This window comes from Camellia sinensis, chromosome 5 (genome assembly GCF_055761805.1).
Source record: "Camellia sinensis isolate YWXY chromosome 5, ASM5576180v1, whole genome shotgun sequence".
Lineage (NCBI taxonomy): Eukaryota > Viridiplantae > Streptophyta > Magnoliopsida > Ericales > Theaceae > Camellia > Camellia sinensis.
In genome coordinates, this window is record NC_138965.1 from 54,182,470 (window position 1) to 54,208,573 (window position 26,104).

The window sequence follows — 26,104 nt, forward strand, 5'->3', positions numbered from 1 at the left end:
AAAGAGTCGTCTTCCAATTCTTGGAAGTCCAGTCAAAATGATGACTCTGGTAAGGAATAGGGGGTTGACAGAAAACTAAACTTGGGGGTTGGACAAACAAGCTCAAAGCCAAGTGGTTGGTCCAGTTGGGGGACTAATAAAGTTCAGACAAACGAACAATGCACAGTGAAATTTATGAATTAACATGAGAACGACTTTAGTAAAGCCAAAAAAAATTTATGAATTACATTAACACCAAAACAATGACAACAGAAAAAAATAAAAAAAAATAAAATAAAATTTAAATGAACAGTAAAAGCGTGGTTACAATCCACGCTTCTGGTGTTCAACAGTGAAAGCGTGATTGTGAATCACGTTTTATTAAAAAAAGAAATATGCACAGTGAAAGCGTGGTTTGGAGCCACGGTTTCTTTAAAAAACAAATGCACAGTGAAAGTATGATTTGGAATTATATTTTCTTCAGAAAACAAAATTTAATTATAAGCACAGTAAAAGCGTGGTTTCAAACCACGTTTTATAAAAAAACAAATTTTGCTTAAAAACGTATTTTCTAACCACGCTTCATGTATAAATGAAATTTTTTTAAAAACGTAATTATAAATCACGTTTTCTTAATTAAAAGCGTGATTTGTAATCACGTTTTTATTATTTCACAAATTTTTTGAGGAAGGGCGGTAATTTGTAATAGCGTTTTTTTTGTAATAGCGTTGTAACCAAATTTAAAAATTCCGTTTATACTGGCCTTGTTTGAGAATTAAGTTACTATTTTTGCTTAATTTGGGAAAAGCCCCCGCCTCAGCCTTCCGCCGCCACCCACTCGCTCAGCTCCACCACCACCAGCTCTCTTCCGCCCCGCTCTCTTAGATCCGCCGCCACCCACTCCCCTCAGATCCCCCCATTGATATCCCTCATCTACCTCCCCTGCCTTAGGTCCTCCACCGTCAATCTCAACCTCCACGACTCCAAGTTCTCGCTCCCTCCCTCCCTCCCTCCCATTTTCTACCCAGCAGCAGGCAATTACGAAAGTCCATTCAACATCGGATTACCTATCCCTGAAGTAGCGACAGTTACCACAAGGGCAAGAACCAAGCAACAATCATCTATACCTGGTAACCAATTTCTGCCATTTCACTATATACGATATATTACAAGTTGGGTTTCTTTCCACAATCTTAGGTTTTTTTTTTTTTTTTTTTTTTAATTTAATTAATTAATTAATTTTTTTAGATTAGAGTATGGAGTAAATTCTACAACATATGTTATTGGGTATAAATGTAAGCATTGAGAGTAGCAGCACTTTTATTACGATTTTGATTTATAGATTTTAACGTGTGGATGAAGAGAGTACTTTAAAAATGTCTTTAATTTTAGCAGACTTTAATTTATTGCATATAATTTTTGTATTTATATTTTGGGAGATGTTGTTATATGCACCCTTAAAAGGGTGCATGTGGTATATGCCCACTCTTCGTAACAACAACACAAAATTTTGTAACATTAATCATAAAATTACATAACTTTTCTCACCACCAAAAATTTGACTTCCACCAAAAATTACACTATGAATTCTTAATTCGCAACTTTTATCACAAATTGGCATAACAGACCACAAAAAAATTGTACCTTTCTTAGGAGAGCACATCATAGATTTCCCTTATTTTAAGCAATAGACAAGCAAAAGCATTAAACTTATTTAGACATCACTTCCAAGTTCCCACTACCCACTCAAACTATCTCAAGTTTTTTTTTTCCCCCCTACTTTTATTTTCTTGCTTTCTTCACCTTCAACCTTCTCCTTATCTCTTAGGGGGAGTCCCAATGCTCCAAGTAGTAGGCTATTTTTCCTTGGAATTGATTGTAATGAAACTGTTCATGTTATTTAATGTAGTTTATTTTTGATGCTATAAATATATCCTTCTAATTTACACCTTCATGATGTTTGCAACGAGGGAGGGGCGTCATGGCTAGAGAAGGGCGTGGGTTAAGGGTTTTGGCTTAAGGGAGGGGGTCGTGGTGAAGGGGGAGGAGGTGGCGGCGACGGGGAGTGGAGGATCTAGTGACAGGGAGGGGGGAGGGGGGGGGCGCTAGAGGGCTGGCCAGAGTTGGGGAGGTGATAGCCGGAGTAGGGTTTGGTTATTTTGGTAATTTGATTGAGCGGTAAAATGGTGTTAAAAAAAAGAAAGATGGGGTGTCCAAGAAAAAAAATTGGGGTGCATTTAGAGGCTTCCTTTTATTGTAATTGGTTTAGACAATGGGGTTCACATATTTATGTTGGTATTTGAGGAAAAACATGAGACATATTTATGATTGATGGAGGGTATCACATGACACCATCCCAGCACTAAATAATTTTTCCAGTTTTCACATTGACAAAGGACAACTTAGACCTGACTTTTTGATGATATTCTATTTCATTTCATTTTAAGTAGCCCAACCTCCCATGTGACTTTGGTTCCTTGACAAATTAGGCCCTAAAGGGACCCATTTCAGCACTTATCCATTTTGATTCAACAAACCATCAAGTTAAATAAGTTATAGCTTTTTAAATAGGTTGCTCAACTCTAAAAGTAAGGCATACGCCTATGTTCCCATCAAGCGAAGACAACTAAGATGCCAACTCAAGAGCCTCCCTATCACTAAGATTTTTAATAAAATTAAAATTCCATGAAATTGAGGCCAAGCTAGAACATGCCAAAGATGTAATGGAAACATTCTGACAACAGACCACTCTATATAAGAGTGGGAAAGCCTTATCAAACGAAGAATCTCCCATCCAAACATCCTCCCTAAAACAAACATTTTCCCCATTTCCCACTTTCAAAGATAGGAATCTTGACACGAGTGGTAGAATGCGAGAAATTGACTTCCATGGGGAACGACAATTACCCCTACTAACCACAATGGAATCTTTAACCGCAACATAATCAACTTAATTAATGAAGTTGAGTTTCAACTCAAGCCTCGGTGGAATAACCATTTGAACTAATTATAGTGATGAGATAATAAAGTAATAGAATTAAAGGTTTATGTAAATTGAACCTAAAACAAAGAATATTTAAATTTGGGGACTAAAGGACTTGGAAACCAATAGACATTCAACAAAGATAGAATTGTCTTATTTAGTCCCTTCTCCCTAGTCCACTTGCATCATGGACTTCTAAATAAATTTACTTTATTCGCATCAATAGGCTAACAAGTCATCTTGGTGTGGCCAAGATCTTACTGAAAACATTTGTCCATATCAATGCAGTGGATGCAAATCTCATAAATACCCATGTTTGGTGTATTTTAATTTCGAAATGTCAAATTCAAATTAAGCATATTGAAATTGTTTAGTGGTTGGCCAAGAGGGGGAGGGGGTGTTCAATGGGTCTTTTTGTACAATTGGAATGCTATTCAACAAATTGTGCAACAATTAGCATCTTGGACAAAATAATTTATGATAAAGTAAATCAAGAAGCAATATAAAGATATAAACAACCACAAGGGACACAAATCTAAGTGGGAACCCTTCAAAACGTATAAAACAATGAGCTAAGTGGGGTCCCACTCCTTTTAGATTTGAGAATTTGTGGGTTGAGCACCATTCATTTAAGAATTGTTTTGAGGAGTGATGGGGTAGTTGTTGGGTTCAAGTATAGAAGGCTTTTGAATTTATGAAGAAACTCAATTTGGTGAAGGAGAAGTTTAAGGTGTGGAACAAGGAGGTTTTCAAGGATTTGAAAGAGATGAAGGATTGAATTGTGAATAGGATTGAACAATTGGATATCATTAATGCAATGGAAAGTTTAGATGAGACTCTTAGAAAAGAAAGGTTTGAACTAAATTTCAAATTTGAGAAACATATTTTTTAGAGTCAAAAGTTAAAGATGAATTGGCTATATAAGAAGGGGATAACAAATCAAAACTTTTCATATACCACATATGGCAAGAGGAAAAATAAGTTCAATAAAAGGTTAGAAAAACAATTTTGGGGTGTTTGTAGATAAGGAGGATTAGATTGTTCATGAGATTTTTTTCATTTTATTCCGGGTTGTATTTTTCGAGTCGGGTTGTAAGGCTTAGGATGGAAGGTTTGGATTTTTCTCCAAATGATGGTACTAGATCCTGTTGGTTGGAAAGACCTTTTGATAAGATAGAAATTGGAGTGATAGTCTTCTAGTGTGCAAAGGATAAGGCTTTGGAACTTGATAGATTCTCTATGGCTGTTTTTTAAGATTGTTGGGATGTGGTTAAGAATGATTTGATAAAGATATTTGCTGATTTTTTTTTTTTTTTTTTCTTCTGAGAATGGCATTTTCAATGGTTGCATTAATTGTACTTTTATTTGTTTGATTTCATAAAAGGAGAATCTTTAAAGATCAATGATTTTAGGCTGATTAGTTTTGTTACCTCATTGTATTAAATATTGGCAAAGGTGTTGTCTAAGAGGTTGAGAGCAGTGTTAAATCATACCATTTCTTCTTAGGGTGCTTTTGTGGAGGGTTGCCGAATTTTGGATGTTGCTTTGATAGTAGGTGGTGGAGTATAGCAAATGAGGCAATGGAGGAGTACACATAAGGAGTTATCTTTTAAGATTGATTTCGAGAAAGCATACACATAAATTAAGGGGTTGTAGATTTTGTTATGTAAAAAAGGGGTTTGGAGGTAAGTGGAGGAAATAGATTTGGGGTTTGTCATCTTGCAACTTGTTGGAGCATTTTATGGCTTCTATAATTTTAAATGAAGGTGACCTTTTATGCCCTTTTTTGTTTACTTTGGTTGTTTATGGTTTAGTTAAATTAGTGAATAGGGCTACGGGGGTTCCCTTTGTAATTGGTAGGGATTGTATTTTTGTTTCTTATCTATAGTTTTTGGATGATATAATTTTCTTTTGTTATGGTGATAAGGAGAGATGGGTCAATTTGCTTTTGGATCTGAGAATTATTGAAGTTATTTCAGGGCACAAGGTTAATATGCGCAGCAATCTAAGGAGCACGGACACTTCTAAGAAGGTGACATATTTGTGTCGTATCCTTGTCGGACACAAACACTCTTTGGACACTCTTAGGACACGTGTTCGACACTCTTTAAAACGTGTCCTATTTTTAAATTTTTTTTAAAGATTCGGACATTCTTTAGACACCTGGAGGTCACACGTGTCAATCACTTAAACACACGTGTCTATCGATTAAACACATGTGAAACTAATTATAAGTTTGAACAAAACAACTTAAGATACAATAATAAAACAAAGCCCATATAAATTTGTAGGAATTAATGCCATATTGCATTTTTTATTATCTTTGAATGACATATTTATATATATAACATATAATAAATATATAAAATTATATATTTCATGCGTGTTCCTCACGTGTCGTGTCCGGTTTTTTTTGAAAATTAACATATTGGCGTGTCCGTGTCATATCTATGCCGTGTCACGTGTCTGTGTCTATGCTTCTTAGGTAACAATACTATGGTGGGAATCAATTTGGCACATATTATATTGAGTCAGATTGCTAGGATTTAGGTTGTTTCATTGAATATTTACCATTTAAGTATTTTGGTTTTCCTTTATGGGTAATCCTAGGAGGGTTAGTTTTTTTTGATCCGGTAATTGAAAAGGTTGGGAAAGGAAAAGAGCCCTGATTTTTAGTAGGGGTTATGTACATTATAGTCCGATCAGTTCTGTACAATGTACCTATTTACTACGTATCTTTATTTAAGAATCCATTGGGAAGGTTTTGTGGTAAGGTTTCGACAAGGGTAAGAAACAGTGTTGTAAAAGGCGCGCCTAGGTGTAAGGCGGCAACTTGTACAAGCCCAGGTGCAATGCATTTGAAGAAGCTCAGCAAGGTGCGCACCTCGAGTGCTTAAGGCGCAAGAAAAGCGCGCTTTATTCATGTTCTATATTTGGTTTTTGTTTTAATCCCGACTGTTGATTTACATTTTTTTTTTTGGGGGGTGGGGGGTCTATGATGCAAATATATGTGCTATTACAGTGGTTTAAAGTTCTCAAATATACTGCCACAAAAAAAAAAAAAAAAAAAAAAACCTTTCATCGATACATTAAATAGAGAAAAATCCTAACAGAAAGAAGTCCTAAAGTTGACTTCTTCTCATGATTCCGGCAGCTTCTTCTCCAGATTCCGGGTATGTTTTCCTCCCCTCCCCTCCCCTCCCCTCCCCTACCGTTTCTTTGTTTCCCCTTCCAAGTAGGTTGTTTAAGTTTTTATTTTTTCCTTCTACTTCCAGGTTCCTTCTCTTCTCCTTCATCTTCTCTGATTTTCAGCTCTGTTTTGCTGATTTTCTGCTTTGGTTTTCTCCTTTCTTCTTCTGGTTTGCTGTTGTCTTGCGAAGATGTTCTAAATTATCTTCAGCCTCTTGCTACCTAACAAGATAAAGTTCTCATTAATACCTTGTTTGCACTGTTATGGACACTGTTTTATGTACTCATTGCTATCCACTGGTTCTTTTGAATAGTTGTTTTTTTTGTTGAATGTTGGTTATTTTGTATTTGGAATGATATGTATTTTTATGACTTTGGGAAGTCTTCTACAATTTGCTTTACTTCTTTTATTTTTTATTTTTAAATTCTCTGTTTTAGTGGTTATAAGTTTTGAATTCTATGTCTAAATTATTACCTTTGGTGCCTTGAGCCTTTAAAAATACTGGTAAGAAAGTCCATTCGATTAGTTAGGAAGTGGTGTCTCTCCCTAAATGCCAAGGGGTCTTGCCTTGGAGAACATTGTTTTAAAGAATAACGCTTTTTTGGGTAAGTGGTTGCGGAGATTTCTCATTGAGCTGAGTCTTTCTGGCATGCCATTTTGAAAAGTAAATATAGGGTTCAAGCTAGTGTGTGTGATTCTCATGTGATTACTAGGCGGAACTCTTGATTTCTGTTGCCATCCATTTCTCATGGTATTCTTTCTTTTTCTTTGTATATTCGGTTTAAGGTCGAGGATGGGGGAGATGATTCAATTTTGGGAGGATGTGTGGTTAGGGGAGGATTTGTTTGATGATTTATTTCCTCATTTGTATTGACTTTCTTGATTCCATAGATTCTATTTGGTTGAGCTTTCAGAACTTATTTTCTGATTTTTTTTTTTTTTTATAAAAAAAATAGAAACTAATTTAACAAAAATAAACACAATATATTTTAAAAAATTTAAAAATTATTTTTGCCATGAAAAGAGAAAATCACATGAAAGAAATATGTTTTTTGATTTTTTTCATTTTTCTCATCAAATCATAATGACTGTGAGACCAATTATTTAACTTCTTTATTATTCATTTTTTATGGGGCTGGTTATGTTTTTCCTTCTTGTCATAAGTTGATTTAGAAAGCAGAGATCTAATTGCTGCTTGTTGCCGCAAGTGCATAATGTGTAAGAGTTTTGGAGTGTATTGATTATTTATTTTATGTTTTTTGATTTTTTTCATTTTTCTCATCAAATCATAATGACTGTGAGACCAATTATTTAACTTCTTTTTTATGGGAGTGTATTGATTATTTGGCTTTGGCATTATTGTATTGCCTTTTTCAATTGGCAAAGGTTGATCAGATAATTTTGGCGTCTTATTTCCATATGCTTACTATTGATTTTCGAGGTTTTGGTTCCACTAAGAGGACCCGAGCCCTTTGGGATAGTGTAGTTTGTGCTTTTGTTTTTTTTTTGGGTTATTTGGACAGAAAGAATTGCGATAATTTTTTGTAATGACAAGTTTGACGATATTGAAGACCTATGTATAAGATTTATTAGTTGTCATTTTTTTGGGGGTTTCGGTTTCAATTCCTTTTAAAGTGGTATCTTTGTTTTTGATTCCCTTGTCACTTGTAACTTGTAAGTGTTATTTTTCCTTATCTTTTTTTATGGATTTCTTGTCGTACTTGATCTACTCTCTTTTCTCTTATTTTAATTAATTTTTATATTGCTGATAAAAAAAGAAGAAAGAAAGAACCATTTGGCACAAGCTGATGAACAATTCCCTAAACAAGAAACAATTACAATGTCCAATAAGGTGACTTGCAACCACTTATCAAGGTAGTATGTACAACTTGTTACCTCACAATCTCTAGCTCTAGCTAGATCAGCACTCCACTGGTGGCTCTGATTTCCAATTGGCCTCTTATTTGTGTGAGCTAAGAAGCACAGACATACACAACACAAATACCACACAGACATGCCCATTTTCAAAAAAATGCAGGACACGCACGTGGGGACACACACAAAATATATAATTTTATATATGAATATTTCATTTGAAGATAATAAAAAATTATAATATAACACTTATTTTATAAATTTACATTGTTTTTTATTTTATTATTGTATCCTAAATTATTTAGTTCAAACTTTTAATTAATTTCATGTGTGTCTGTCTAATCAGTGGACACGTGTGTCGGACACATGTCAGGAAGTGTCCAACAACCACCTTCGTAGAAGTGTCTATGCTTTTTATTGAGTGAGGATTGCTCAAACCATGGTTTATTACACCAATCTCCGCATAACAGTGGTTTTGAGACACACTCAGCGAATGTTAAAAAAAGCTATAGGAGATGCTTCGTTTCTAAGGAAATTGTGGGTGTTGATTTTTGACCACACAACCAAAAAGGAAACTTAGTTGGAGAGCACCGGCAGAATAGATTAAGTCTAATAACCTGTAACAAGAAGATGAGAATCTGGCGGTGGTTCGTCCACCCCGGGGCACTTCGACAATCAAGTCAGTAATCAATATCTCTCAAAGATAGCAAATTGTGCTCAAACTCACAAGAAAGAACTTACCTTTGACCCACGAGGGTGCCCTGCTTTTATAACCAGCAGTGACCTGATTCCCTTAGAAGCCTTACTTCAGTGGACTCAGGCTCCATGCTCATCCTAGACCCTCATCTAGATAGAGATAAACTCTTCTTGAGCCTTATCTCTATCCCGAATGAGATCCTCCCTTGTTCCCAGACTCTTGACCTTTATCTGCTTAACTCGGATTCTGGTATCTCCGCAGGCAACCTTGGCCTAGTCGAGATCATCTTGGCATGTGACCAGGCCACGTGGCATCTCGGCTGACACTTCGATGTCACCTTTGCCACGTGCTATCATTCATAAAATGTGTCTCCACAGAAATGAAGGCTCAATATCGTGTCTAGTTACAAAATGACTCATTAAGATTATTTTGAGATGTGATTAGGGCTAAAAAAAAACTCTCTAAGCTCACTAACAGATAATCTGTGGACTTGCACAACACTTGAGAGAGACATGGAACAACGTTATACAAGAAAGACTCAAAGAAAATATAGTCAACTCTCTCTCTCTCTCTCTCTCTCTATATATATATATATATGTTTTCAAAGTCCAAACCAAGATCTTCTATCATCCTTGTGCAATAAGCAAAGACACCAAAAAATCTCTAGAGAAGGATCTTTAGGTGGTTTGAACAAATCTTCCACGATTAAAAATAGGCTGAAACAATGAATCTTGTGATTAGGTCTCAAGGGTGAACTGACTTTTTGTTTTGCTCTGATGGTCACTAGGGCGAGCCAGAGAATGAGTGTTGAGGTCTTCATTTCACCTGCCATTTGTCTTCAATTCGCATATTTCTCCAACTTATTAGTTCATTTCAATTTGGCATGCTATGAAGCATAGACACGTCTCCGGAGGTCACATAACGTTGTTGGACACGTGTCGGAATGGACACACTTTGGAAACGTGTTGGACATGCTGGATAGAGACAGACACATTGAGACACTTGGTACACACTGGAGACTCGCGGAGGACACGTTGAGGACACATTGTGACACTCTTGGGGATACGTTGTATCCCATTTTTAAATTTGTTTTTATTGAAACAACATACCCAAGGTTGATTAATTTGATTGAGATTAAATATTTGACGTAAAATAAATATATAATATTAAAAAATATGACATAATAAATATATAAAGTTATCTGTTTTGCATGTGTCCCCAACATGTCATGTCCTGCATTTGTTGCATTTTTTTGAAAGTTGTGTGTCCATATCGTGTCACATGTCCGTATTGTGTCACGTGTTTTTTGCTTCTTTGTTGGCACGACATGAATACAAACAACTCACTAGGGCAAGTCTGTGGGTGAGGTTGCTAGGGCGACTCCCTTTTTCCTCTAATTTTGCTTTCCTTCACTTATAAAGCATCAAGATAAAAAATAAATAGAACCATGATAAACACCCTACAAACTGTAAATTAAATTACATGGCCATAAACATATGATAATGGAAGCCAATGGTATCAAAGACACATGTCCTAATAGTGAGTAATTTGGGGTTTGAATGGTTGAATTGAGGGCTAATAGGTAGGGAAAGGGATTAGGGTCGATTTGGAGGTGATATGGATGGGTTTTGGGGTTGAAGAGTGTACTTTTAGTGGGTTGTGGTAACCTGAGAATAATATCTTGGGTATGTGTGCAAAGAAGAAGAAAGAGAAGAAGTAGTAGAAAAAAGGTGCTTCACCCTCAGAAGGGTTAGGCCAACCACATTAACACAATCTCAAATTTTCATAATATCAACTCTTCTATTGAATCATTGTGATTATACATATATTTATAGGCAAAGACTCTCCTACTTCTGTAAGGACTAGAACTCAAATTTAGAAACTAAAAATACTTGGCAACTACTAATAATCTAGACCAACTAAGGCTATGACTTCCAATTCACTTCAATCATAATAAAAAACACTTTGATGACTTCTAATTCTACTCCAACTTCAAAATAGGATACTGCCTTTTGACCACTAAGATTGTTCTAGACTTAATAAAACCCATATATAATGACCCATTTAATAACTTAACCCAAAATTGAACCCATGCATGTCCAACATCATTGAAATTACCATAATACCCTTAACTACTAAAACCTACTATAATGACATAAAGAATCAAAATTGATAAATACACATAAAGACTCGAAATTATACCAAAACTTCAATCCTTGATGCCCTAAACATGCTTCATATGAAATTCCAAATTTAGCCATTTTCTTCTTTCCATGATTTTCATCAATATCATTGTACATGAAACATAACCAACAGAGAGATAAAATCTACAACCAAGTTATTTCACGGAAAGTGCCAACAATGTGCAAGAATCTGTGGAACATAGTGGCTGTATATTTAGGGAATCGATATTCATAGGAAATTTCAAGAAATATTCTTTTAATAGCTAACTACGTTAAAGCATCAATATAAAATTATGCATTCTTTTCTTTGGCTATTTGATATTATATTTCGTTTACTTAATTATTTTGTACTGAAATTATTGTTACAGTAGTTAGATAAACTGTATACTATGTTTGGATCATGGATTTGCAAAGGGAAAAGAAATGGCAAGGAAAAGTTGAAAGTCGAAGCTAAATTTTGTTCATCTTAATCCCTTCACTAATCCAAGATCCAAGAACATCATTATTGTTGCTTGTTGTGGACTGCCATGTTGAACGCTAGGATTTGTTAGTTGGGATATTCACTTAAACTGGCAATTATTATCATTTCTTGTTATCTTAACTAGTTCATTAAAGTGAGATATATGGCATTGATATATGTAACATACTTTGAACCTGGTTCTTGTAGGTTAACATGCCATTGTAAAAATCTTCATTTTCTGCATTGAGGAATTTTTTTCTTGTTCATCTGCATGAGGCTTGTAAGTCTCTCTCTCTCTCTCTCTCTCTCTCTCTCTCTCTCTCTCTCTCTCTCTCTCTCTCTCTCTCTCTCGTGTTTGTATGTTGTGTTGTCACAACCCCATCCATCCCAAACTAAGATAGGGTAGTGATTGGTTAGTAGCCATAGGCCACCAAAGGCCTGATTGTATAATTCTATAGTACTCATGAAGAGAATCGTGGTAAAATCATTCTAAATAGCGGAAGTCTTTAAAATTCTTGTACCTGTTTAATCTCATAACATCCATTCAGAGCCAGTGCATAGATATATGAAATGAACACAAACTATTGCTTTATTTATTATTACAACCTTCAATTAGTCACAACGAAGTACAATTTAAAACAATGCTACTGGACATCTTATTTACCAAACTAACTATACACAAAGAGTCATTAGAAAACAGTTCTCCCAAAGAGAAGACAAGACATGTAGGTCCATCATGTCATATACACATAGACAAAGCTGGCATAGCCTTCACTCACTTTTGTCACCTACATACATATAGGGAGAAGGGGTGAGCCAAAGCGCAGTGAATAACATTTAATCAGTGGTGTAAAATAATGGATATTAGCATGTGTACGGTAAAAACATAGTTGAATTGAGAGCTTAAACAGTTTGAAAACGAAATAGTCTTATTCATTCCATTTCAAAACAATGATAATGAACATCCAATCGGTACTAACAAATAGAATAACCGGGTCGACTCCAGTTAAACAAACCCACCCATGGGTGGCATTGGAGATCTCAAACAACTGCTACTAGTATATTTTCTGTCCCCCAATAGCTGGGACTAACCGAGGATGCTATGTGTATATTTATTTCAAAATATTCATTGGATATCCATTAGTTTGAGACATTTCAATATAATTTGGATCAAACTAAGTTTTAAGCATTCAAATATAAGTTCAATTAACTTTGAAGAAATATTACTCACCTTAAGTCTTTCTAAGTAAGTGTTAATCCCAAATATAATCAACCTACATTATATAATGCAATGCATGTTGGTATATAATCTATTTCAATAGAATTAGAGCAATTGAATTTCATTTTAACTTGTTTAAGGTATATTAAGATTCAAATGTGTTACTTAAGTGGTGTTTGATAAAACTGAAAACTAAAAACTAAGTATTAAAAATTGAATACTGATTTTTTTAAGTTGAAAAGCTGTTTAATAAAAAATCAAGTTTTGAACTAAAACAAATTGTTTGATATGTACAAGATCAAATTTGAAAATTTTTATTTTCAAATTGTATAGTGGTGGAATGATGGTGAGTTGGTAGTGGTGGAGATTAAGAGATAATGATTGTGGTGATGTTGGAAGGATATATTATATTGTGTGGAGATAAGATGGTGGAATGATAGTGACAATAGTGGCAAAGGTTGTGGAGGTGGAGGTGGCATGGTGGTGCCGGCAGCAATGGTGGTGATAGCTTAGTTGCACGAAGCGGAAGCGGGAGCGGGGGCGGGAGCGGGAGCGGGGAAGCGGGAGCCGACAGAAGTTTCTTAGGTTGGGAGCGCTTCGGGAAGCGGTAATATATATATATATATATATATATTTTAATACACATTAGAAGTTTTTTTATAAATATTTTTATTTTAATACACATTAATTATTTTATTTATTTATTATATTTTTTAACTAATGTATTATTGTTAATTTATTTTTATTTTATTTTACATATGTGTGTGTGTTTTTTTATTAATATGTATAATATATACTCATATATATATATATATATATTATATTTGTATGTGTTAATGTTTTTTTTATGTAAATATATTGTAAAGATTATATATATTAATATTTTTATTTTTTTATTATATATTTATATGTATATATATGATATATATTAAATAATAATGTGTTAATATTTTTTATTTTTTAAATATATATATTTATTTAAAGATATTTTTTTTAAATATATATATTTATTTAAAGATTTTATATGTTTTATCTTTTATATATATATATATATATATATTTTACTTATATATTAGGTATATATCGTGAAGAAGGCCAGAGAGAAAGAGAGAACGCGAGTGAGAGAAGGCGACGACGAAGGCAGAGGAGATGCAAGGAGACGATCTGCGAGAGAGAGAGAGAGAAAGACGATCTGTAGAGAGAGAGGAATTGCGACAGAAAGGAAAAACAGAGAGAGAGAGACGAACTGCGATAGAGACGAAGACGAAAAACAGAGAGAGAGAGAGACGACCTTCGAAGTGATGAAAGAAGAAGAAAAACGAAGCAAGGGACATACCCAGAGAACCTTCAGGTTCTTCTTCACCTTCTTTCTCCTCTCTCTCTTTGTTGACCAAGCTAGGGTTTTTGTTCTTCTTCACCAACGATTCCATCTTGGACAGGATCGCGTTTCTCTCTTTATAGAAACGCGATTCCTACATGTTTCTTTCTAAGAAACGCGGAATCGCGTTTCTTACGAAGATTCGTCACCTGTTAGCACGATTCTTGCAACTAAGGGTGATAGTAGTAGTGGTGGCGGCGGCGACAGCGGTATGTCGATACTTATGTTTAGTATTTATAAATTTAGTCAGAATTAAGTTTCATATCACTTAAAATTTTTTGCACTTTTAGCTTGCATTTTAAGAGACTTAAATTTTTAAGTGATATCAATTGTGGTTATCAAACGGACTTAATTGATTATCACTTAATAAATTTAGTTTTAAGTGCTGAATTAGACTATCAAACACCACCTTAGGCCCTCACTAATATCTCAAAACATTTTAGGGTTAACTTGTGTATGATTTGGGGTTGAATTAAATGAAGAAAAATAAGATTGAAACCATTTTAGAGCAATTTGAATAGTGTAGACAACGTTGACGCCTTTTGGTAAAACAACCATATTTCACTAGAAAACTCGAAATCAAGCTCTGTTTGATATGTTAGAAATTAGACTTGTATATGTTTTCAATGATATAGGCCAAAAGAATTATTTCTTTCCCAATTAATACAAATTTTCAATCAAAGTTGACCCAAAATTAGTGCATGTGCACTAATTTCCAGCAAAGAGAAGTCATTTTCAAATGGATATAACTTTTTCATACAAATTTGGATTTGGGCAAAATTTGAGTCTAAATTGTAGCCACATAAGTGTAGTTGCTAGTGGTAGTAATTTCACATCAAAATTCCACATATTTTAGGAGGTATGGTCAAAATAGGGTCTAATTTAAATTTTGATGGGACATTTGTCTTTGTGATATATTTGTAACCAATGGGCTAAAGCAAGCCCAATACACTTATGAGAGAGAGAAATGTACAATCAAAATTCAAATTAGACCTTGTTTTGTTAGACCCTGTTTTGATGGGACATTTGTCTCTCATAAGTGTATTGGGCTTGCTTTAGTCCATTGGACCTCAAATTGAAATGATCTTAGCCATTGGTTACAAATATATCTCAAAGACAACCATCAAAATTCCACATATTTTAGGAGATACGGTCAAAACATTTCCTAATTGGAATTTTGATGCGACATTTGCCTCTCTCATAAGTGTATTGGGCTTGTTTTAGTCCATTGAATCTCAAATTGAAGTGATCTTAACCATTGGTTACAAATATATTTCAAAGACAATGTCCCATCAAAATTCAAATTAGACCCTGTTTGGTTTTAGGAGATATGGTCAAAACAGGGTCTGAAATTCAAATTAGACGTGTTGTTGGGACATTTGTCTATATCACAAGTGTATTAGGCTTGCTTTAGTCAATTGGATCTCAAACTGAACTTGAAGTGATCTCACAACCATTAACGACAAATGTCCCATCAAAATTCAAATTAGACCATGTTCAGTTATATAGATATTTAATATACGGTGGAGGTATTACCAATTGAGGTGTGTGTACTTGTCTCTACTAATTGCACCACTAACTTAATTAACCTAGATTAGCACTGATCAAGCTATGTTAGTACTAATTAATCAAGCTTAGGCCATTAATCACACTTAACCTAATTAATCATGTTTAAGGTGAATTGATCTTGATTAATTACATTGATCACACTTAATTACCACTAATCTCAATTAAGTTTTCATATAATATATGAAAATGTCTAGTACATTAGACCAATACAATTAAGCACCCTTGTTAAGGATTAAGAGCACACATGAGCATACGAGGTTCAAAAAGGAAACTTTCTAAATTTATACCCTTAAACTTCAATTCATTTCCCACCAAAATATTTTTCAAAGTTTTTCAAATATCAAAGGTATTAATACAATTCAAACCACTTAAACATGGAACAAAACATGCATATGTGATGCAATAAAATTATAAGTGTCTGTATTTCCCTGTGTGCACATCTGCTTATTTGCATAGCTACATGTCTGTATTTCCCTGTGCATGATTGCAGGACTCTGCGTGGGTGCATTGCTGTGTGTCTGCACATGCTTTTGTGTGTTTCTGGGTATGTGGCTGGCAATTAATATTGTTTGGGATTGATCGAGTTTTTTTGCAGACATGTCTGAGCAAAGGTCGAGGTTTTTATTTCCCACCGTGCCACATACTCAATGTGTGTGGGTTCCTGGTCTTACTTGATTGCCCTCTGGACCTTTCAGCTCTAACAATCTTCTCTCCTATTCTTACTGATTCTAAGGCTATTCTTGATGAAGATTCTGATTGTCCAGCTCATATATCTTTGGATTCTGAATCTAGGGGTTCAAAGAGGCAGAAATTGGAAAAACCCCTAGATGATACAAAAAATTTCGTACACTCGGAGCCTTGTTACAAAACTGTTAAAAACTTAAACCTATGGGACATTACTTCTATTAATGTTGTGTTGATCTCAAGTCCTATGGGTATGCTTGGATTACCTTTTCTAACTCGCATGAAGGGTTTTTCTGCTAAGGTGAAAGAGGCTCTAATATTTTCCTTCTATTTGGAATTGGCTATATTTGGTTTTAATTTCACCGTACTGTTTAATGGGAATTATTTTGCTTTCTTGGTTTGGTTGTTTAATTGGGCCAGATTTATGCCACTGAAGCAGCAGCAAGACTTGGGCAGTTTATGATGGAGGATCTTGTAATGATGCATATGGAGTTCAGGCAGTTTTATGGACCTGAGGAATCTAGTTTTCCTCAGTGGATGAAATGGGAAGAACTTGAAGTGCTTTCATCAGCATTGAAAGACAGGGTTTTGGGAGAAGATGGATCGGAACTTGGTGGTTGGATGCCCTTGTATAGGTAATAATACTTTTATTTTTTTTCATTTGTTTGTTCATAGCTTTGTACACGTGCTTATATAGAGTTGAGGTTATTTTCTGGCCTGAATGCTGTCAGCTTTAATGTTGAGGGAAATTTTTTTGTCATATCATTTGCTCAGTGTGTTGATGTCTCAATCTGTTTTTCTAGGCTCACGTCTTTTTTCACATTTGCATGGGAACAATCTTTATCCCTGTTGGTTTGAAAACAATGCAGAAGTGAATTATTTTCTAGAAATCTAGATCATATCCTTGTGTTTGTAATGTTCTAGTTGAAGAATAGATTGTATTATAACTTTGTGTCTCCAGTTGGAAGCCAAATTGCGAGATAGAGTCTACTTTGAATTAGAACTCGAAAGCTTGCACGTCTTAATTTGAAATCTGAATTTGATCTTCAAGGACACTAGAATGTGAACTAGAAGCAGCTTGAATATCCTTCTGCGCCTTGGAAACTTCAATCCAATGTCCTTTCTGAATTAAGCCAAGGGAGGATAGTGAGATCCTTCTTTCTCTCTCTACTCTCACAATATAGTAATAGAAGAAAACTGTGAGTGTGTAGAATTCCTTTATGGCTAATTGGGATAAAAGCTAGGCTTTCCCAAGTAGGCTTTGCTTGGAATCCTTAGGCCTTTCTAAGCTCTAGCTCCAATTGACTTTTTTTTTTTTCTTCTCTTTATCTCATAAGGATAAAGACTACCAATTATTGCAATGAACTCCACTAAATAATTGCAATTGCACTCTTGCTCTCAAATAATTAGTTCTTAATAATAATATTATTAACCTATGTGTCACAAATACAATGCTTCCTCTCCACCAATCTATGTCCATAAGTAGCAGTTGAGGAATTTCGCACACAACTTCATTAATTAGGATTCCGAAGTCGCACGAAACTCGATCAATTCCACAAGAAGCTTCAACTTCAAGTTAGCTCAACTATGACTGTCACAGTCACAATTTGATTATGAAGGACTTCGTAAAGTCTTTCAACTATTGAAGTTCACATGACTACTAGCAAGACTTCAAATCTAATAACGATCTTCAAAGCTCAATCAAAATCACTTTCGAAAATCACAACAAATTAACATTGATGTAATCCAGGCTTTACCTGGGGTTAAATGATCCTCACGAAGCAATCTTTGATTTTCGCAATTAATTTGCTACTTGAATCAAGGAGAAATCACCTTCAAATCACAATTGGGCAATCACTTAGGAAGCAAATGATCTAACTCTAACCTCTGGTACCAAATGATGGAATCAAAGATCAAAGACTGAAATTCGAGAGAGAGATATTCCCAGTTAGGAATATGTGAGCTTTGCTCTAAAAATACAATCTTCAAAATATCAAAAGTTAGTTAGAGAGAAACTAACGACCTATTTATAGACAAAGCTACCTCAACTGCAACACTAACTCAACTAACTACTTGCATCAATATTTCTTATTTTCATTCATTAATTTTAATCTGCATGGTGAATATATGTGTATATGTGGGATGTAATGAAGGGTGCCTTTCAGTGCAGCTGATGTGAAGGATTGCATACAGAAGGTTCAGGTTCTTAAATATGCTGAAGAAACTTGCTACAGTGGCACATTGATCTTAAAAGCATTCAGCTCTGGCCTAGAAATAGGCACATGTAATTGGACAATAAATGGTCCAAAAAGAAACATTGCGTGTCTTTCCAGTTCCATCTTTGTGTCTTCTTATGCAATGAATTTCGATTACCATGCTCTTCAAGGATATGATCTGGTTTTATATTCTGATTTCTCGCTCCTTGATGTCATGGAAGATACTGACAATGATAATTATTTTGCGCCAGCGGCAAACAATTTCTCAGCTACTAGGTATCATCACTTTCTGCACTTTTGACGATATTATCAAGTGGGATTCTATGTATACTTTAGGAATCTAAGCTTGCTGTAGCTGAAAAGTTAACTGTATGATTTTAAGGTTTCTTGTAAATTTATTTTCACTTATTTCTTTAAGCTTTTCAGCTTTGCAATTTACTTGTGGCAGTGATGATAGTGATACCCAGGATGTCAATACTGAGTCATTGCTTAACACTGATGAGAATTTGGAGGAGACGGAGAAATTAGCTTTTATATCCTCCTGTGCCATAGATTCTGTTAAGGCTGGTGGTTCAGTCCTTATTCCCATTGGACGACTTGGAATTGTACTGCAGCTTTTGGAGAATATTTCAAGGGACTTAGAATCTTTAAATCTGAAGGTATATATTGTCATTCTCTCTTTTTTTTTTTTTTTTTTTTTTTTTTTTAAATGTCTGATTTTGTAGCTATTACAAACTCTGCTACCATTACTCCAGATAGCTATTTTAGATGTTCACCTTTACAAAGAATCACTCCTTGACACTAAAGAAGAGAACATACAAACTTGAATGGGGCTAATCTATTAGAGCATTTTTGTTTGGAGGGACATGGCCTTCAGATTGGACTACTAATCCAACAAAATACATAATTTGATGTTTGGCTAAAAAAATTAGAATTCGGACCGCTAATCCATCTGGAAATCGCATCCCTCATATGAGGGACTATTAAATCCCTAAGAAGGGATGGGATACAAATCAAGAGATTGAGGAAAGTCCAGACTAAGTGACTAAATTAAAAAAGTAACCCCTTCATTAGTATGTAAAGCTTCCCATGAAAGCTTGGTTTATTTTATATTGTTAAAACAAAAATCTGTTATGGAAACCAAAGGTGTTTTTTTTTTGTTTTATTTATTTATTTATTTTTTTAACATATTTATTCTTTAAAATAACACGGAAAATGTTTGTATGTCTTTTTTCTACACCATACTGCTTGTTTTGTTTTTTTGTTTATAAAAAATAGAAAAACAGAAACTGTATTTTGTTTATATATATGGAAACTGTTTCACTTCTTTCTTTCATTTCCCCCCTTTTTTTTTTGCCCCCAAGAAATATGCTTTAAGATAACATAGAAACTGTTTTTCAATAAAGTAGAAAAAAAGGACACTATGGTCATTTCATTATCTCATGTCCTGTTCATTTTAGACTGCTCAGAATCTTGGGTGAATCCAAACATTGGATAGGGTACCTAATTCAAAAGTATTGATAATCCCAGGACTAATAACGGATACTAATTCCATCTAATCCAGCCCAATCAAACAAACCTGACCTTAATGGCATTAGTCTAGTATAGGAATATAGTTTGATGCCTCAGTTACTGAGCAGTACCAGTTAAGGCATCCCTTTCTTGATGCTTCAGTGTACCAAAAACGCACTATTTTATCTTTTACACCCGCCCTACTGAAAGGGTGAAAAAAATTAATTCATTTTGAGCATTGCTTTCTTCTAATCTGCAAGAAAAAATATTTAATTTATTCTGAGTATTACTTTCTGCTAATCTGCAAGTCATTAGCCCTAATTAATTTAATTGATCATGCTGTAGGTCCCTTTGTTTATTATCTCTTCTGTAGCAGAAGAATTACTAGCTTTCTCAAATATTATTCCTGAATGGTTATGCAAGCAGCGGCAAGAAAAGGTACCTATTTTTGGAAAAAAAGTATAATTTTATAGTGGTAGAAACTTAAAAAGCTATTATACTTTTTGATTGGTCTTGCAGCTGTACTCTGGTGAGCCATTGTTTGCACATGTAGACCTTATAAAAGAGAAAAAGCTTCATTTGTTTCCTGCAGTTGATTCGGATAAATTACTGTAAGATGTTTCCTTCCCTTTCAGATTTAAGAGTATCTTTTACTTGCATGGATGTCCAATCTTGTATCAAAGGAGAATTGTATTTTGTAAACATTTCTGCTGATAATTTACTAAAAAAGAACACATTGACGTTAATTGTGGTGATTCAAGTTATACCTGTGGTTATTTTATCTATGCTTTCTTCTTTTTCCATATAAAAAGTAAAACTTAAGTCTGCATGCAGAAGAATCTGGCAGGAACCATGCATAGTATTTTGTTCTCACTGGAGCCTGCGGCTTGGATCTGTTGTTCATTTGCTTCAGCGTTGGTGTCGGGATCAAAATTCTTTACTTGTCATGGAGGTACTATTTTAGTCTATTTGTTGTTTTTCTTGTCTGTCAAGTACAATTCTTTCTAATAGTACTATCTAGCAGCATCATATCCTGGTCTTTAGTATCTAAAGATTAAACTTGTGTTATTGAATTGGGACTGCCTGTACTAAATAACATGGTTTGTTTACAATCTTCAGAAAGGAGTGGATGCTGATTTGGCTCTCTTACCTTTCAAACCAATGGCAATGAAGATCCTGCAGTGTTCATTTCTTTCTGGAATGAAGTAAGGTTTTGTTTTTCATATGTTCTCTCAGTGTCTGCTACCCATAAAATATATACAAATGTTGTATCTATATATATCAGCATATGTTGAATGTGAATTAAAAAACCAAGAATGATACACCAAACGAGAATGCTGTCTAATAAAAAATCTGTATGCATAAGTGTACAAGAAAATCAAGTGCCAAGTGATACAGCAAGACATATGGGCACAAGTCGGTAAACAATTCACAGTTTAAGAAGTAACTACAAAGTAAAAGTTAGGTGACTTGCAACCTTATACCTAGGGAGTGCTCTCAACTTGTTACCTCAAATCCTCAAACTTCTCTTGATCTCCACTCTGATGGAGGCTCTGATGTACAAATTACAACCAACCACAAGACTCAAGGGTGAAAGGGTTTGTCTCTGATGCAATAGTTTGTTGCAATCAATGGACCTCTACTCAGTTACAAACAGGCAAAGTGATGTGAATTGGATGGATTTGGAGTTGCGTTACTCTAGGATTTTTTAAACTGATTATTTCTGGACTCACTCAAAGTTCAGTCAGAAATAAAGTGAAACGGTACAAGGAGAGCTTCTAAGGATAGAGTAGAGATTATCAATAATAGCTCTTTGATGCTTGAATGCTTTGTCCACACTCTTATTTGTGGACAATTTCCTTAAAAAGTAATCTTCAAATGTGTCATTATTGGTAAAAATATTAACACCAAAAGCCTTCAATTCTTGCCATGAAATAATGACTGGCGCAAGGCTGCTTGAGCAGAGTCTCGAGCGATTCCATTTGGTGCAAAATCGTTCTTTTCTCACAAGGCCACTTGAGCACACCTCTGACCAAGTGAGATTTTCCAACATTGCGGCAAAATATATCCTTTCATTCGAGCATAATGAGCACCTAATTTCTTTTGTCTATTTTGAATTTTGGTGGGAATTTTTAGATGCAGTTGGTTCCTCAAGCAAGGTTTCAAGATATACTTTGAGTGTGTGGTACTCACATAAAACTTGGCTGGGCAACTGCAACTCACTTGGGCAAACTGTTTTTTTGCTTTCAATGCTGCAATTCAACCTGTTTTGACTTCCAAAGCCAATTAAAACTACTCCAAAGCACAATATACTCACTCCAAACATATTGCAAGACAATACAAGCTTTCATAAACCATCCAAACATATTACACATCTTTACAGGTTCTGTAATCTCATCGCACGCTTCTCAAACATCATACACACCTTGCATCTGCTCAACATAATACAAATTGCCCATGCCAACCAAATATACAAGCAATCATCAACTTTGGCATTTCCGTGACAAAAATCTACTTCACAACACCATTACGATTCGACTCATGAAGAGAACACTTCTCCAAGATGTACAAAAACAAATATTAAACACAATGTGAGAGATTTACATGTCTCTCTTTTTCTTAAAGCGGGATAGACTCACCAATCATGTTATATGAAACAAAAAGTAAAGGGTTTATTACACCAAGAACATCTCAAATATTAGCGAATATCAACTTAACCCCCCTCCTCTATGAACCCATACATTTTGACCCCTTCTTTTATAAGATAACAAGATACTACAAGCTTTCCCAAACCCTCCAAACATATTAAATACTTTTGCTAGTTTTCCAAGCTCGTTACAAAATTTTCAATCATGCGTGCATTGCATCCTCTAAACACAGTACACGTGTGCACATTACAAATTACAACTCAAGGGAATTTTGTCTATGAAACATGCCAACCAAGTCAAGTACACTAACATAAGGGCCTGTATATCTCCCTTAGTTGACATAGCTTTCAGGTAGTTCAGAATATGGTATCACTAAATACAACCAAGGTTATGCGGTTATTGAATGATTATGGATGGTAAGATGATTATTTACAAAGATTTATGTGCCAAGTTGATGTTTCTCCAATATTTTGTGTATACTTTTTTGGTTTTTACGTGGGAGGGAGTCCTCAAATTAGATGGTCTGTACCTTAAGTTTGAGACTTAAGAACAAGATGCTCGCATGTTGAACCTTTACCAAGTGAGATTCCATCTGAACATGAACTGTTTCTTTTTCATGTTTTATGACTTATTTTATGGCTTACAGAATCGAACCTCTTTGCTACATTTGTGGAACAACCCTTCTTTAGGTTTATGCTTTTCCATCTATTGTTTTATAGGTCGCAGAAAGTTCAACCTTTGCTGAAGATGTTGCAGCCAAAAATTGTTTTGGTAATGTGCCAATTTTAGTTTAATGAATCTAGCTTTTCTTTATAATCACACCTTTGGTATGTGTGACTTTTTTTTTATTATATAAAATTCTAATTTTTGTGTTATGCTCAAGCTAGTTCCCTGAAAAATTGAGGCGCCATTTCAGTTTTTCAAGTACAAGTCCAATCTCATTCATACAATACTCTGAAAATGAAACACTGCGTATACCAAGCTTGAAGCTGAATTCAGAGTTGGACATTGCAATAGACTTGGCTTCCCAGCTCAAGTGGACAAAGTTGAAACAGGAAAACATCAATATAGCAAGACTAAAGGGGGAACTTTTTGTAGAGCACAGTAAACATCTGTTACTCCCTGGGAATGGAAATGGAAATGAGCAAGTGGTCGGCTTTTCACAGATGCAGCACTGGGGTTCACTTGATGTGCAAAGTCTTGTGACAGGATTGCACAATATGGGAATTAATGCATCTGTTGAACAAGGCAAGCATGATGCTACTACTCAGTCAGACTTTACTGTATGTGTTCTCGAGCCTAAGAAGGCCTTGATTAAAATCAATGCGACGAGTACTGTTATTAGTGCTGCTGATGAGAAATTTGCCGCCTTCATTTTTGAAGCCATCTGCAACTGTTTCTGTTTGGATGGCATTTAATAAAACACAAAGGGGTTGTTGGTTCCTCTTTTATCTGTTTATGCTAATTATTTATTTTATTTCTTTTGTATCTAGATTCTAGAGGACTAATAGAGAGAAATATACCGATATCTTTAGCTAGCTTTGTAGCTAAGTAATCCTCTCCGCTATGAAACTGTTACTAAAGACTATCTGGCAAGTCTTTTGTTCTTCCTCCCGGTCCCATCAATTGTTAAAGAGTATGTCCAGTCATCACGATATTTGATCTATAGTTGATCCCATTATATCATCCATCCAGGTGAGGGAGGGCAATTGAAGATTGGACCTGGAACTACTTCATTCTTTAATTTCTAATAAAATTTGATTTCGTGAGTTGGGGTGATAATTTTCTTAGAAGTGGGGTGGGGCACTATGTAGCCCAACATGCGTTTGCAAGCAAAAGGTTTTGATCAATTAATAATCACCGGTATAAAAAATAATCCTTCACTTCATATGCCCTTGAAGAACAATGGGTGGTTCTGTTTTTTTTTTTTTGTCTGTGTTTTTTATTTTTTTTGGTGTGTTTTTTGGGTGGGACTGGGGACAGTATCCCTATCCTCCAGAAGCAAAGGTGGTTAATGTTGTCTGGCCATTTAAATTAAATTAGAGGGAAAAAATAAAGGGTCCATGTTTTAATATTAGGAAGGTACTACTGGGTTTCTGTTGTCATGCAATGATCAACAATTGGGATCGATACTTCCCAAGTAACAAAACCGAAATGGAAACAAGGGAAACAGTTGTGTGTATATTTTTCGCTTCTAATGTCACAATGCGGTAACTGGTAACAATTGTGCGGTTGAGAGGCACCCATGACAGACCAATGAGATATATCTTTTCATATTATACATACAAACAATCACCAAAAAGAGAGAGAGAGACAAGACAGAGGTAACTAACGAATCTCGGTAGTTTCTCAAGTCTAAAATATTTTCTTCTCCACACACCATTTGCAATTTATTCCAAACAGGACAATGAAATCAATCAATCAATCACAATTCATAGATGAAGCATATAGTTTGAGAAGAAACGGTAGAGCGGGTGGTCTAGGCAGGCAGGCAGGCGGGCAGACACAGACTTAGATTCTTGCTCCGAGCAAGGTCATCAAGAAGTCCTTGTAATATCCTGAAGTGTCACCAATAACTGCATCATTGAGGTTAGTTTTGTTCATGCTGAAATACTCTCTGATTTTCATCATCTCAATTTCAGCTCAAGTTATCTCTTGTCAGTGAATCTTCATCAGTTCCAAGCCCAACAATTGAAGCTCTAATAACCTGGTGATGTTTCGAGCAACCAAGAATGGAAATTTAAAATATTTCCAAACAAGGGTCACATTGAAATATTTCAAAGAAAAACTGAAATGATACTAAGAAAAATGAAAATAAAAAAACAGCTACCCGAAAAATGATAGCAGAAAATGATTCAAGGATGGCAATAATTGCATGCAAAGTCAGTATTCCATCTTATATTTTTTTGATACATCCATCACAGTAACCTTCCTGTATAAAAACAAAATGGCAGGAAATGAAAATCATCTTGGATGGATGGATGGAAGTGTCTTTGTAAATCATAATAGGGCAAACAAACATTTAAACAAACTGAAGGGCAGCCTGTCTAAACAACCATGACTTCATTAAAATTCAAGTATTGTGTTGGTTGTTTGATTGTTTTGCTGTATAACCATCATGTTTTTACATGCATTGGATAAGACCAGTAATACATTTGTTCAAATGAACAAACTAGGTTCTGCTTTTTCCAATATCTGCTGGAATGTGCAGCTATATTTCACAATATTTCGATGTCAGTTGTGTTACATGTTTTGGTATAACTGTATGATTGTGTTATATGATACGGACATTACTATCGGGCTTTTTCCCAAAATAAGCCTATTTTGCATTTTATTTCCCAAACTAGGCCAATTTCTGAGAAAATTTCCAAAATAAGCTGAAGCGCCATTCCCATTCGCGCTTTTACTGTGAGGAGGTTGAAATTGGATGAACAGTGTAATCGCTATTCCAATTAGCGAGTTTGATTAATAAAACGCTATTGCAAATAGCGCTTCTAAACAAAACACTATT

General features: G+C 34.9%; 1 protein-coding gene across 6 annotated transcripts; it reads left to right on the forward strand.

Moving 5' to 3' along the window:
* The first annotated feature begins 742 nt into the window (after positions 1 to 742).
* Positions 743 to 24,144, forward strand: LOC114310023 (integrator complex subunit). 6 transcript variants are annotated; one of them, XM_082868879.1, is made up of 12 exons: positions 743 to 1,109; positions 11,575 to 11,647; positions 16,129 to 16,518; positions 16,638 to 16,852; positions 18,383 to 18,709; positions 18,882 to 19,092; positions 20,291 to 20,383; positions 20,465 to 20,556; positions 20,780 to 20,897; positions 21,065 to 21,150; positions 23,313 to 23,364; positions 23,481 to 24,144. In XM_082868879.1, the coding sequence occupies exons 2-12, from the start codon at positions 11,639 to 11,641 to the stop codon at positions 24,009 to 24,011; spliced, it is 2,124 nt and encodes a 707-aa protein (XP_082725005.1). In that variant the 5' UTR covers positions 743 to 1,109; positions 11,575 to 11,638; the 3' UTR covers positions 24,012 to 24,144. The 6 variants fall into 6 exon arrangements, with proteins under 6 accessions (XP_082725005.1, XP_082725006.1, XP_082725008.1 ...); XM_082868880.1 differs by having other exon boundaries at positions 20,783 to 20,897; XM_028255927.2 differs by having other exon boundaries at positions 779 to 1,109; positions 16,024 to 16,518.
* Positions 24,145 to 26,104: the final 1,960 nt, after the last annotated feature.